The sequence below is a fragment of the Lissotriton vulgaris genome, chromosome 8 (genome assembly GCF_964263255.1).
Source record: "Lissotriton vulgaris chromosome 8, aLisVul1.2, whole genome shotgun sequence".
Lineage (NCBI taxonomy): Eukaryota > Metazoa > Chordata > Amphibia > Caudata > Salamandridae > Lissotriton > Lissotriton vulgaris.
This window is the reverse complement of record NC_141696.1, coordinates 229,791,853-229,804,727: the sequence shown is the minus strand read 5'-3', so window position 1 is coordinate 229,804,727 and position 12,875 is coordinate 229,791,853. Positions and strand designations below refer to the sequence as shown.

The 12,875-nt window shown below is 43.7% G+C and overlaps 1 protein-coding gene across 1 annotated transcript in view; it reads right to left on the bottom strand.

The window, feature by feature from the left end:
- The window catches only part of TIAM1 (TIAM Rac1 associated GEF 1), a 499,324-nt gene that overhangs the window by 182,234 nt on the left and 304,215 nt on the right, over positions 1 to 12,875 (bottom strand). The window contains exon 12 of the mRNA XM_086934005.1: positions 7,072 to 7,153. Within this exon, the coding sequence (XP_086790131.1) occupies positions 7,072 to 7,153 (82 nt within the window). The remainder of the gene's footprint in view (positions 1 to 7,071; positions 7,154 to 12,875) is intronic.

Below are 12,875 nucleotides of genomic sequence, written 5' to 3'. Positions count from 1 at the left end.
GGTGTGTGTGAAACGAGACGGAGGGGAGAGAGGGGAGGGGGAGGAGAAAGAGAAATGCGACACGGCGGGAGGGGGCGGAGCGGGGGAGAGGGTGTGTGTGTGTTGTTAGGAGACGGACGTGCACGCGCACGCGCTTTTAAGGTCAATGCGCATGCGCATAAGCTCAATGCGCATGCGCATTGACCTTAAAAGTCACGGGCACTGCAAGGAATCGCCACGATTCCTTGCAAGTTAGATAAAGAGTCGATGAGCCCCTATAGTCTCGCTTGCTCGATGCGCATGCGCATCGACAGGCGAGACCTAAAAAGGGTTTTATTAAAGACTTTCCGGTCTACAGCACAGATGGAAACAGGTTTTCCTCAGGCAATTCAACTTCCATTGGGGAGTGGAAGATACCTGCATGCAGAGTCAGACTGGAAACCAAAAGCAGCCCAGGCAAAAAATGCTCCAACCAGCCACTCTCTCTTCACATCTCCTCGCACAATCTCTTTTAATCCATACATTCTCTCTCTCTCTCTCTCTCTCTCTCTCTACTGCTCTCTTCTCCCTCTCTGGTAGCATTCTCTCTACCTTCCCAGCTCCTTTCATCTCTTTCTCTCTCTCTCTCTCTCTCTCTCTCTCTTGAAGCCTCCCATGCCTGCTGCAGTTTACCTCTGGAAGCTGAGGAAAGTGAAAGAGTCCCCAGAAGAGGCTCCAGGCTTTCAAAAACAGCCCCCAGTGCTCCAGTCCACGGGTGAAATAAAGATCTGCCAGGCCCTGCTTGCATATTTCTGTTAAAATCCTTTATATCCAACAATGGCCTATTTTCTCCACTCACAACAAGGTCTTGAACTTGATTGTCACAAACCACAGAGATCTTAGATTCTCTCCAAGTGAATTGGTCTGACCACTTCCCCATTCCATTCAAAAGGCAGCCTCTGAAGTCTACACGCTAAAGCTGAGGCTGTAATGAAAGAGTGGAGTGCACACCCCTAACACTGTATTAGAGCTATATGACGATCTCCAGCATCAAGAATAAACTAGCTCCTATCACTTTCAAATAATAAAAGACCACGGAAAAAAACTCAAACTGACAACGTATAGATTCTTACCTATCGGTGTAGTTTTACTGCTTGAAGACTTTCTTGATTCCCTATACTGTGCATTATTCCACCATCTAGTGGTTGGATCCGGAATACTAGTCTTTTCTCTTTATTTTTTTTTTCCGTGGCCCAGGTGGGCTTTGACAAACCATTTGGTGTACTTTGTGACATCGACATGCTTCCTCCGGAAGCTCCCACCTTTGGTCGCCATCTTCAGATTCATTTTTCTATTTTGTTATTCTTGTTTTCCTCTTATATTCCAAAGTTTTCTTAATCTTTTAATCCCTTTCGTCCTGTCTCATCTTTCTGGCGGAGGAGGGTGGGTTCGCTAGTCAATCCAGAAAGTCTTCAAGCTGCAAAACTACACCGACAGCTAACTATACATTTGCAGCGTGAATCTTTCTGGATTCACTATGCTGTGCGTAGACTTTGTAGCAGTTTGTCCTTATTGTGGTGGCTGGGTGAAAGAGAAGCACTGGTTACTGAATGTGCTGTAAGACCTTCTGTCCCACTTGCACTTCTTCGTTCATTTGGATATCTACACAGTAGTGCTTCGTGAACGTGTGCACTGAAGACCATGTTGCAGCTTGGCAAATGTCTTGAATTGTTGTGTTAACTAGAAACGCAATTATTGCTCCTTTCTTCCTTGTTGAGTGAGCATGAGCTGCTCCTTGTAACAGTTGCCCAGCTTGTTTGTGGCATAGTTGTATGGCTTGTGCAATCCTCTGTGCAATGGTATTTTTGGTAAATGGTCGTCCCAAAAAACTGCTGGCGAAGGAGACAAAGAGTTGCTTTGTCTTTCTGCACACCTTTGTCCTTTCTCTAAAGTGCATCACGGCCCTCCTGGCGTCCAGTGTGTGCAGCGCCCTTTCTGTGCTTGTGGTTGGTTTTTGGAAAAAAATAGGTATTTGGATTGTTTGGTTGATGTGGAACTGTGATACCACCTTCGGCATGAAGTGTGGGTCTGCTCTCATTACAATCCTATCACTGTGTAACTGCAGGTAGGGCTCTTGAAGTGTTAGCGCCTGCAACTCACTTATTCTTCGTATTGATGTGATAGCCACTAAGAAGGCCTTCTTTAGTGTGAGCATGTGCAGTGTAGCCTTGTGGATCGGCTCAAATGGTGCCTTCATCAATTGAGTTAGCACTACCTTGAGGTTCCATGCCGGTGCTGGCAATCTGTTTGGAGGTGCGATTTCCTTTGCTCCTTCCCGAAATCTTTTAACTACTTGGGAGGTGAAGAAACTTTTCCCTCTTTCTCCTCTTGTGAAGCCACTATCACCGCTAAGTGTACCTTTTGGGCTGTGTAGCTTAGTTGACTTTGCAGTAGATGTGTTAAGTATTTTAGTACTGTAGACTCCTTTTTATTTTTCCTTTGCAGTTTCTCCCTAATGCACCATTCGGAGAATCTTTTTCATTTTGCTACATAGCATTTCCTTGTGGTAGGTCTTCTTGCCTCCCTGAGCACTGCCATTGTGCTCGCCGGTAGTTTGAGGTGTGCAAACTCTAGGTCCTCAGGAGTCATGCCGCGAGGCTGAGGTTCTCTGGCTCTGGGTGTAGCACCCTTCCGTTCTCCATTGTTAACAGGTTCCTTCATTTTGGGAATCTGTGTGCTGGTGCATGCGCCATCTCTACTATTAGGGAGAACCATGACTGTCTGGCCCACTGAGATGCTATTATTATCAGTGACATGTTGCTGAACCTGCATTTGCTGAGTACCCTGTGCATCAGTGGTACCGGGAGAAAAATGTATGCAAGTGTCTTTGACCAATTTATCCATAGCGCATTCCCTTGTGACCGATGGTCTGGCTGTCTGGATGCGAAGTGTTGGCATTTTGCATTTTGGTATGTTGCAAATAGGTCCATTTGTGGTGTACCCCACTTCCGGAATACTTTCTCTATTTCCTGTTGGTTGATTTCCCATTGGTGGAATGCTGGCGTCTGTCTGCTGAGTCTGTCTGCTTCCACAGTGTCCTTTCCCGGGAGATGTATTGCTAGTCGGTCTAGCTTTAGTGGAATGGCCCATGTCCATATTTCCTGTGCTAGCTCTGATAGTGCTACTGATTGTCTTCCTCCTTGTTTGTTGATGTAGAACATAGTTGTGGTGTTGTCTGTTTGGATCAACATCCTGTTCCTGTACAGCTCCTTCTGAAAGGCTTTTAAGGGTAGGAACGCTTTCTTTAGTTCCAGGTAGTTGATGTGCTTGACCGCATCCTGCTGCGACGATAGGCCCCTCACCTTCAGTTTGTTCATGTGCGCGCCTCAACCCAACTGGGAGGCGTCCGTTGTGATGGTCACTGTTGGAGTTGGTTGTGTGAATGGTTTCCCCTGTGATATGTTTCCTTGTTCCACCACGCTATTTCCTGATGCACTGCGTGTGTGACAACCACTAGATCTTCCCAACTCCCGGTTGCCTGTGACCATTGCTGCTGTATCCATTCCTGGAATGGTCTCGTGTACTCTAATATATTGGATTAGGTGAATGCATGACGCCATCATTCCCATCATTCCCATCCACTTGCTCACCGTCCTCACTGTAAGAACTTGCCCCTTGCAGTAATGACGTGTTTCCTTCAGTATCGCCAATGTTCTCTTCCTGCTGGGGAACACTGACTTGTATGGTGTTGATCTCTGCCCCTAAAAATATCTTGATTTGCTCCGGTTCTGCTGACGATTTTTCCCAATGGATTGAGAAGCCCAGTTGTGTCAGTGTCAGAATGACCTGCTGGATGTGTTGTTTGCATTGGCTGTACGAACTGGCCTTTACGAGACAGTCATCGAGATAGGGGTATACGTGTATTTCTTGCCTGCGTAGGTGTGCTGCGACAGCTGCTAGGCATTTTGTAAATACCCTTGGTGCAGATTTGAGTCAGAATGCCAGTACTGTGAACTGGTAGTGACTTTGGTTGATCACAAACCTTAGTAGACATTTGTGCTTGATGGGGATGTGTAAGTATGCGTCCTTTAAATCTATAGTTGCCATGTAATGCCATGTAAATTTGTGGTATTACCTCTTGTAGGGAAGTCATTTTGAATCTTTGAGTCTCTATGAAAGTGTTCAAGAACCTTAAATCTAGGATAAGTCTTAGTGTTTCATCCACCTTTACCACGAGTAGTTCTTGCACCTCTAGTCGCAAGAGCGAGAGTTCCTTCGCAGAGTGTGCCCTGCTTCTTGGTTTTCTGTTTGGAGGTTGTTTCTCTAGCTCTATACAGTATGCGTATCGTATGATGTTTAGTACCCATTTGTCTGTTGTGACCTTCCTCCACTTCTGGATGAAGTCTCTTATTCTGCCCCCTACTGGTGTTGTGTGTTCGAGGTACTGTTTGTCATGGAACGTCCAGTTGCTTCTTTTTCCTATGTCCTTGTGCCCACCCCGAGGTGTTGCTAGGGTGGGTGTTAGCTTCATGCAAAGTCACTAGGAGGGAGGCTTTTGGCCTCCTCTTCGTGTGTGACCACGTCCGTTTGCGCGCCCTCTAAAGGACTGTGTTCGGGGATGGTACTGCCAGTTCTGCTGCTGCTATCCCTGCTGCTGCTGGCCTTGGTTGTTCCCTTAATAGCCTTGCTGAAACGTTTGGTGCAATGTGGTAGGCACGTTGCCCCCCCTGCCACCTGGTCTTCTTGAGGGTGTGCCCCTTCTCATCCGTCTGAACTGCAGCGCTCCCATGGACCTTGCTGTCTCGTTTTCCTTTCTGAACTGCGTTAACTTGTCACAGCTTTGCATACTGCTGGTTCCTTAAAGGCATCTATTCCATGGTCCAGCACACTAGGGAGCATGGGCAGGAACTGGCTCCTAGTATTTTGAGGCAGTAGAGTTTCCAGGAGAAAACATGCCTTGGGCTTTCCTCCATCCTCACCCAATATGTCTGTGCAGCCTTTTGGACAACCATATTGTAGATCCCTATGTCGTCTGGCGGTGAAGGCCTTGAAGGGTATGTGTCTACCCCTTCTTCCGCTGATTCGGCGTGGAGATCCTTCCATTCCAAGTCTTGCGCCTCCGAGGACTTTGAATCCCGGTAGGACTGCTGATCCTAGTCGCCTTCGCCCTCACAATAATAGACTTCCTCCTCTTGTTCCTTGACCGGTTCAGGCAATTTCGGAGGTTCTTCGTCCTCATCGCCTCTTTCGACTTACAGCAAGGGTTTCGATGGGATGGTGTATTGGCTCATCTTTTCGTTGAAGTCCCTTTTCCGCTGCAGGATGCTCGCCATTTCGGCCTCGAGCCTCCCCTTCTTCCTTCACTCCTACGAGTGTCGCTCGGGGCTTTAGCTTCACCCTTTCAAGTGTCGCTCGAGTGTTTAGGGGTCGACGACTTCCTTACCTCCTTCGACGTCTTCTTATGGACCTCGACGACCGTGCAGTCCTCTGGTCCTTCAGCGATGTTGTCTTCCTCTCCACTGGAGAGGCCCAAGTCTTGGAGCGATGGAGGTGGCCCCTGCCCCTACATGTTGTGGTTCACCCTTCTCTGCCTCTCTCTTACTCTGTGGGTCTTGGGTGTGAACGCCGAGCACGTGTTGCAGTCCTCGCTGTTGTGGTCGAGTGGCAAGCAGAGGTTGCAGACTGGATGCTGGTCCTTCTGGGCGTATTTGTGGTGGAAATTGGTGCAAAACTTGGAAGGTGTTTTGTCCATCCCCGCGCTCAGCGAGCCCCCTGCAAGCACATTCTCCATTGAACATCGAGATCTCTGTCGAAAACCTTCTCCCTCATCGTCCCAGTTACCAGACCTGTAGTCTGGTGTAGTTGAAACTTTCATTTTTGTCGATTTGCTTCTCTTTTATTTGATTCCTCTTCCAAAACTCTGGAACTCTTCGGTAACGATCCAGACCCAACTGCGGAAAAAAGAATCTGAAGCTGGCGACCAAAGGTAGGAGCTTCCGGAGGAAGCACATCGACGTCACGAAGGACACCAAATGGTGGTATGTCGACGCCCACATTGGCCACGAATAAAAAAAAAAAAAACAGAAAAAAACTACTACAATTCCGGACCCAACCACTAGATGGAGGAATAATGCACAGGATAGTGAATCCAGAAAGATTCAATCTGCAAAACAACATTAACAAAATGTATAAAATAGCACTAACTTACGAAGGAAAACTGAGACACCCCACCCCACCCGTGCACACACATCCTCAATCTCAAACCCACTAGGAAATATTACAAACTTCCTACCCCACGAAACCCCCCGAAAGAAATGCCTCCAGGAGCGCCAAACTGCTTTCAGGATCATATAGAAGCAATCTACCAAGTCCACATCAACTCCCTTCATAGAGTGCAAATCTATCAACGTAGCATCACAATTTCTTAAAAGAAATCATGGCATTAAGCCAGGACATAGCAGATCCCACATCCCAAACCGCCACAGTATAAAGCTCAACAAGAAAACCCCAAGCTATACCCATACCTGGCGAAGTATACCCCCATACTTCTTCAAATATTGGAGAAGCCATCCTACATACTGAACCATCTAGTTCCTCTTCCGACACTAACCCACGTTCTTTAGCAAAGAAACACAACAGTACTATTTTCCCTTTGTAGTTGCAAATCTTAAACTTCCCTCGGAAGCGGGGCATGTTCCTGGAATCTTTTATGGAGGGCCAGGTTTGCCATCTCCTCAAAAAGCCTAATGCTCACTTAGAAATGCTGGAAAACCACAGTCCTACCTTCCTCGCCAAGATGTGTATCGAATCAGAATTCTCTGGTAGTTTTCTGGTCTTAGAATATTTCCACTCATGTTTAATGTGGTCCCAGCACTATAAATTATACAAATGCTCTCTGATTAAGGAAACTCCTACTGCAAGACACACCTTGACCTGTCAAACATCATTGAATTCCACTGAACCCTCTTGTGATGTAAAGCACAGTAGGCACAAACATGTTCATTGCAGAAGGCGTTCCCTGAAGACAAAGCTTGTCTTACTCTTGGCAGAAGAGCAGTCATTTACAACACAGCCAACAATGCAATAAACGGAAGCAGGAAAAACAAATCTCACCATAATTCTCAGAACAAGAACCAGATTTCTCAATCTTTATGTACCGGTTAGCTTTTGTGCAGATGTCAAGTTCTTTGTAGAGCTAGAAAACAAAAAGAAGAAAATTTAAATTATCTTCATGAAGAAATATAGCTTCCCCAAGGAGGCGAATATTGAGTGCAAATTTCCCTACCATGATCCTCGGAATACTGTTCTTTTTATTCTTTCAGTTATGCCCTCTTCTTGCTAATTGCAGCGTGAGCGTCCCTTGTTCCCTTTCTTTTTGTGCCCATAATAAGGCTTTATATTTTACACTATCTCCTTCTTGCCTCTACATAACTCTGCCTATGATTTCTTCAACTGTACGTTAAATAAATCTAGGCCAGAGGTCTTCAAACTGGGGGGCGGGCCCCCTAGGGGGGGTCTCAAGTGATCCCAGGGGGGGCGCCAGGCTCTGGCCAGAAGCAAACATTATGCTTTGTTTTCAGCCTTTTCAGCCTAAAAAAATGAGCAGCAGTAAGCACGTCTTTAATGGGTCATCATTAACATCCTTTTGTCATTTAAATCCTGGTGGGGAAAGAGGTGTCAAAAAGAGAAGGGACTTAAAATTTTCTCCAAGACCCCCACTACCATTTCGAATATTCACCCTGTGAATACTTTTACACATTAGTAAGGCCTGCCTCACCAGAATAGTATTTCAGACAATGGACCAGGTACTTAGCTGAAGGGAAACTTTGCGCACCACCGGGTATTTGGTATGGTCTAAGCTATAGTTTATACTAGATTGGTGCTGCTAGCAAAAGGGGTGACCTGTACAACCCCTTGACAATGCAATGTGCGAAGCACTTGCAAATAGTTTTAGTGAGGAGAAAAACCTGCGCACACACAAATTAATGCAGAACTATAATAAATTCTTTGGTCTTGATTTCACAGCAACAACGAAGGACAGTTGGTGAGTGCAGCAATAATGTTTATTGCGCCTGCCGACACGTGTTTCATTGGAGTGGAATGCACTCCAAATCTTCAGGGCTGGAAATAAAACAACAAAATATCATACTTTTACTGGTGGTATAGATCACCACAGATGATTCAGGTAAAATTCCAACAAAAACTTAAATTATTTACAAAAGAAGACTCAAGAGAATTCATTATTCGCCAACAATTAATACAACAGAAAACGAGCGAGTCTAAGTGAGAGAAGAAAGGAAAACTAAAGCAGGGCGGAATAATATTGAGTAACTGGTCATACATTTGCACATATTTAGACATTTGTTAAAAGGCAATCAGCTTCATTGGTATGAATGAACCTGGTGTATACGTGTAAGTAGACAAAAGTCGAAAGAAAAGCCATAAAAGAATAGTGGAAACCGTGCGTGAGGCTAGAATTTTTTAAACAAAGTTTTTTCTTTTACAAAATTCGTGAAGCAAACAGTCAGAAGAACAATCTGAAAATAACATTTTAGTCACCCAGTGCTCACCGGCGTAATAGAATAGGGGTGTGTGATAGTGGAGGGTAGTAGTGATTAGAGAACTGGTATGGTGGCGTGACAAAATATGTTATGAGCAGGGGCACGCTGAACATACCCAAATCCAAATGGAAAAGAAGAATAAACCCTGTAAATAATGAGAAATCAAGAATTGGTAAAGAGATCAGACAAAGACGCAGAAGCTCATCTCAACACTATACTGAATTTTACCTTCAAGGGGGCGAAAACATGGCTTACCCCACGACTGGTGATAATTCCAACCCAGTCCGGGTACAAAGGATCTTCAAGTTAGGTGCGTCAGTTGAGCATAGAATTCACTATTTGAGAGAAATGCCAATATTATAATACTGACAGCCTGTATTCTTTTGAACTTCCATAATGACTGGGTCGAAAGAATTTAAAAGACGAACACAAGATACCAGATTCGTAGGTATATAATGAAATAGTGGAAATGCGAAGGGCCTCTAACCTTAGGAGCAATAAGGCACATGAGGGTCAAGAAGAAGAACACACTGCCTCATAATCATGAGGAGCTATCTGTACCTTAACATATTCTAAATCGCATAAGGAAGAATTCAACAGTATTACGTGATGAGAAATGAATCCAAACAAGGAAAAAAGACCACTGAATATCTGGCCCTGTTCCACTTAGTTATGCATATAGTGCCAAGAACCTATGACACCTATCTATCAATGGCTCTTTCAACTAAACTGCAGGTGCTTAAAGAAAAATTTGTAATGTGCACACACACCTTTTTTTCGGTTCTTTGAGGATTGAAATAGTGCTCTTGGCATCAAGGACTGCCAATGTAGTACTTTAGTAACTGCAGGACAACGATAAAAGAGAAATTAATTGTTCGTAGTTGAATACTCGCTAGAACGTTTTCATCAGCTGTACTTAAACGTGGAAATCACTAATACAGAAAAAACATCGCATCCGTCGATGGTACAGCAGTGTGTGGGACTCTTTAAATTATTAGGCCCGTCAGAATTTAGGGGGCTATTAAAAAAATAATATCAACACTAACAATAGGAAATTGGACGTGAAGATTCACGAGCCAAAACCAAATATAATGTAGTTTGAAACGGAAGGGGGGCACTTACGCGGCCTTTGAAGGAGCAGTATTCCTCCGGGATGCCTCAATGGGCAAGAGTAGCCGGCACCGCCCTGACAAGTAAACAAACAACCATAGTAAGGCCACAATTGGTATAATACACGCCGTCACAAATTCACAGCGAGTCCTTAGTGTAGAGAATTCTGTGAGTCACAGGGGAAACTGGCGTACCTTGGACGTCGTTCGGTCTCGCTCGTACTGGTGTTGTTGCTCTCTCCAGGTCTGGATCACACCTGGAAGTGCAGCACCGTCAATTAAGTATTGGAAAAACGCGCCAGAAGGCGTACCTAACACTAGACCTGGCCAGACCGTTTCTGGTATAAGATGAAAATGATCGCCGGAAGTGAGTGAAAACTAGAAAGAGCGAAAAGACGCAAAGTTTAAAATGAAAGAGCTCTGATTGAGCATGATGCTTGAACGAAGCCGAAATAATTAGTAAATAAAATGTTCTCAGAATCAACAATATTGTTTTATACTCGAAATAGGCAGTCCAGATAGATTTAATGGAAGAGTGTGTTTCTAATGGTAATGCGCAGTCATCGATACGATAAAAAACGCAACGGTAAAATGGAAAAGCTCCAATTGAGTATCCCGGCCTAAACAAAGCCGAAATAGATAATAAATAAGGTATTCCCCAAGTCAACAATATTATTTTGTACTTGAAGTAGCCAGTCAAGATAGATTTGATGGTAGACTGTTTCTGATGGTAGTGCGCAACAAACGATACGATAAGATTGAGGTCAATCTTAAATTCGGGTAGAGATTATAATAATAGAACGAAGAAAAGTGCAACAAGTTGATGTCGAATATATTCTTAATTCCAAATTTATTTTGTACTTCAAATAGCTAGTCAAGATGGATTCAATGGAAGACTATGTGTCTAATGGTAATGTGCAACAATCGATACAATAAGATTGCGGCCAATCTTAAGTTCGGATAGAAATGATGATAAATTTGGTTTCCAATATATTTCTAGTACTAGTGGTAAACTAGTCACAGGAACTGAAGGGAAAACAGTTATAAAAGTGAAAATAGTGTGACTATAGAAGTAACAGTGACTAGTTCTTGCAGACGGTCGCTTAAATTACATTAAGGTAAACAATTTGGAACAGAAACAGTTATGATTAAGTACATTGTAAGGTTGGAAATAGTCATATGCACCCATAAATGAAACTTATTGGAAGCATAGGCCACACTGCTTAATCCCATGTACATGTAAGTCAAAAATTCATACAAGCATGTGTTACAAATTGTATTCGCCTCTGTATAATTGTGATTGTAAAACTACTATCTACCCAATATGCGTTTACTTTGCCAAATTACATCTAGGATACCTAGCTACCCAGAGTCCTATTTCAGCCTTTGTTTAATCTATAATATACATATTGTTTAACCCAAGAAGAATTGCATCTCAGAGTCACAGTTCAACCCGTATTTCACTGAATCTAGACGCATTATCCATAAAGCCTCAGTTCTGTGAAGTTGTAGTTCTCTGTTGCCTCCTCTTGGGTGAAGTTTAACATGATCTATACCGAAAAATGAAATCTGTTTGTGTGCCCCTTGGGCTGGGCACATTGTTGCATGGATAGCTACTGGGTATTTTGGGTCTCCTTGTTTCACTGCTCTCACATGTTCCATGATTCTGTCTTTTAGAGGCCTTATTGTGCTTCCAACATATTGTTTCTGACATTTGCAGGTGATTATGTAGACGATGAATTTGGAAGTGCAGTTGATATGTGCTTTGATGGTGTGTGTTACATTGTCTGGACCAGTGAACTTTTTAGTCTTGTGTTGTGCCCACTGACACATACTGCAGAATCCACACTTATGAAAGCCCAATGAACGTTCATTCAGCCATACGTTGACCTTCGGTTCTCTAGGTAAGGAAGGGCTAAGTCTAGATCGTAGAGTCCTACCTCTCCTGAACGTAATCATTGGACGTGTTGGGATGTTTGCTGCCAAAATGTTGTCTGTCTTGAGTATTTCCCAATGCTTGTTCAAGCTTTTCCTCAAGGTGGTATTGAGCCCATTATAATCCGTTAACATACGTATTGATCCATCTTCCTTGGAGGACCGTAGTTTTGTTTTCAGTGTATCTTCTCTCTTTATTTTGTATATCTTTTTTGTCGCTTGTTTAAGGGTGTTCTTATCCTAACCTCTATTGATGAAACGCTGTTCCATGCTAATTTTACACTTTTCAAATTCATCATCTTTGCTGCAATTGCGTCTCGCTCTTAGGTATTCTCCAAAAGGGATCCCTTTGATTTGGAACGGTGGATGGATGATTGCTGTTGGCGTGTAGAATTGAATTGCAAGAAGTATCTTTCCTGAAGAGGCGACTTTGAAATTTGTGATCTTCTATGTACAATTCAATATCTAAGAAGCTGATTTTCTCTTTACTATGTTCCAAAGTAAAGGACATGCCATATTCATTATTGTTCATATGATTCTTGATGTTGCCTGACCATATTAGAAGACAATCGTCTATGTAGAGACCCCAGTATAGGATCTGCTTGATCCAAGGGGAGCCTTTCTTACCCCAAATGTAATCCATTTCTAGGCATCCCATGAACAGATTAGCGAAGGAGGGTGAAAATTTGGAGCCCATTGCTACGCCCTTTTTTTGTCTGTACCATTTATGATTGAACAAGAAAAAATTATTATCCAGAATAATTTTCATCATTGAGATCAGCATATCGTTGTGCACCAACTGAGAGGCAGGTCTGTTGTTCAGTAAACGTGTCAGTGATCTCAAGCCTAACACAGGCTCGATGCTGGTGTAAAGAGACACCACGTCCATGGTCACTAGTGTCAAATCCCGTTGCCATTCTAGGTCAGAAAGTATGCTCATGATGTGTTTCGAGTCTTGGATGTAACTAGCCATAGTTGTTACCAAGGGACCTATGAAGACATCCACATATTCAGACAACCTTTCCGTCGGGCCGCCAATGCCTGAAACTATGGGTCTTCCCGGTGGGAAGGCATGGTGCTTATGGATCTTCGGTAGTGTGTATAGAATAGGATATGTGGGTCGATTTACTTTCAAATATGCCAATTCGTCATCGTCTAGCATCCCCGCACTGTGCCAGACTATTAGGAATTGGTATTTAGTGAGTCCTCAGTAAATAGGAGGACTCACTAAATACCAATTCCTTCACACTGATGGACATCCTTATTGAGAGCTCGGACAGGAAGGTATCTAAACTACAAACAGAGATTAAAA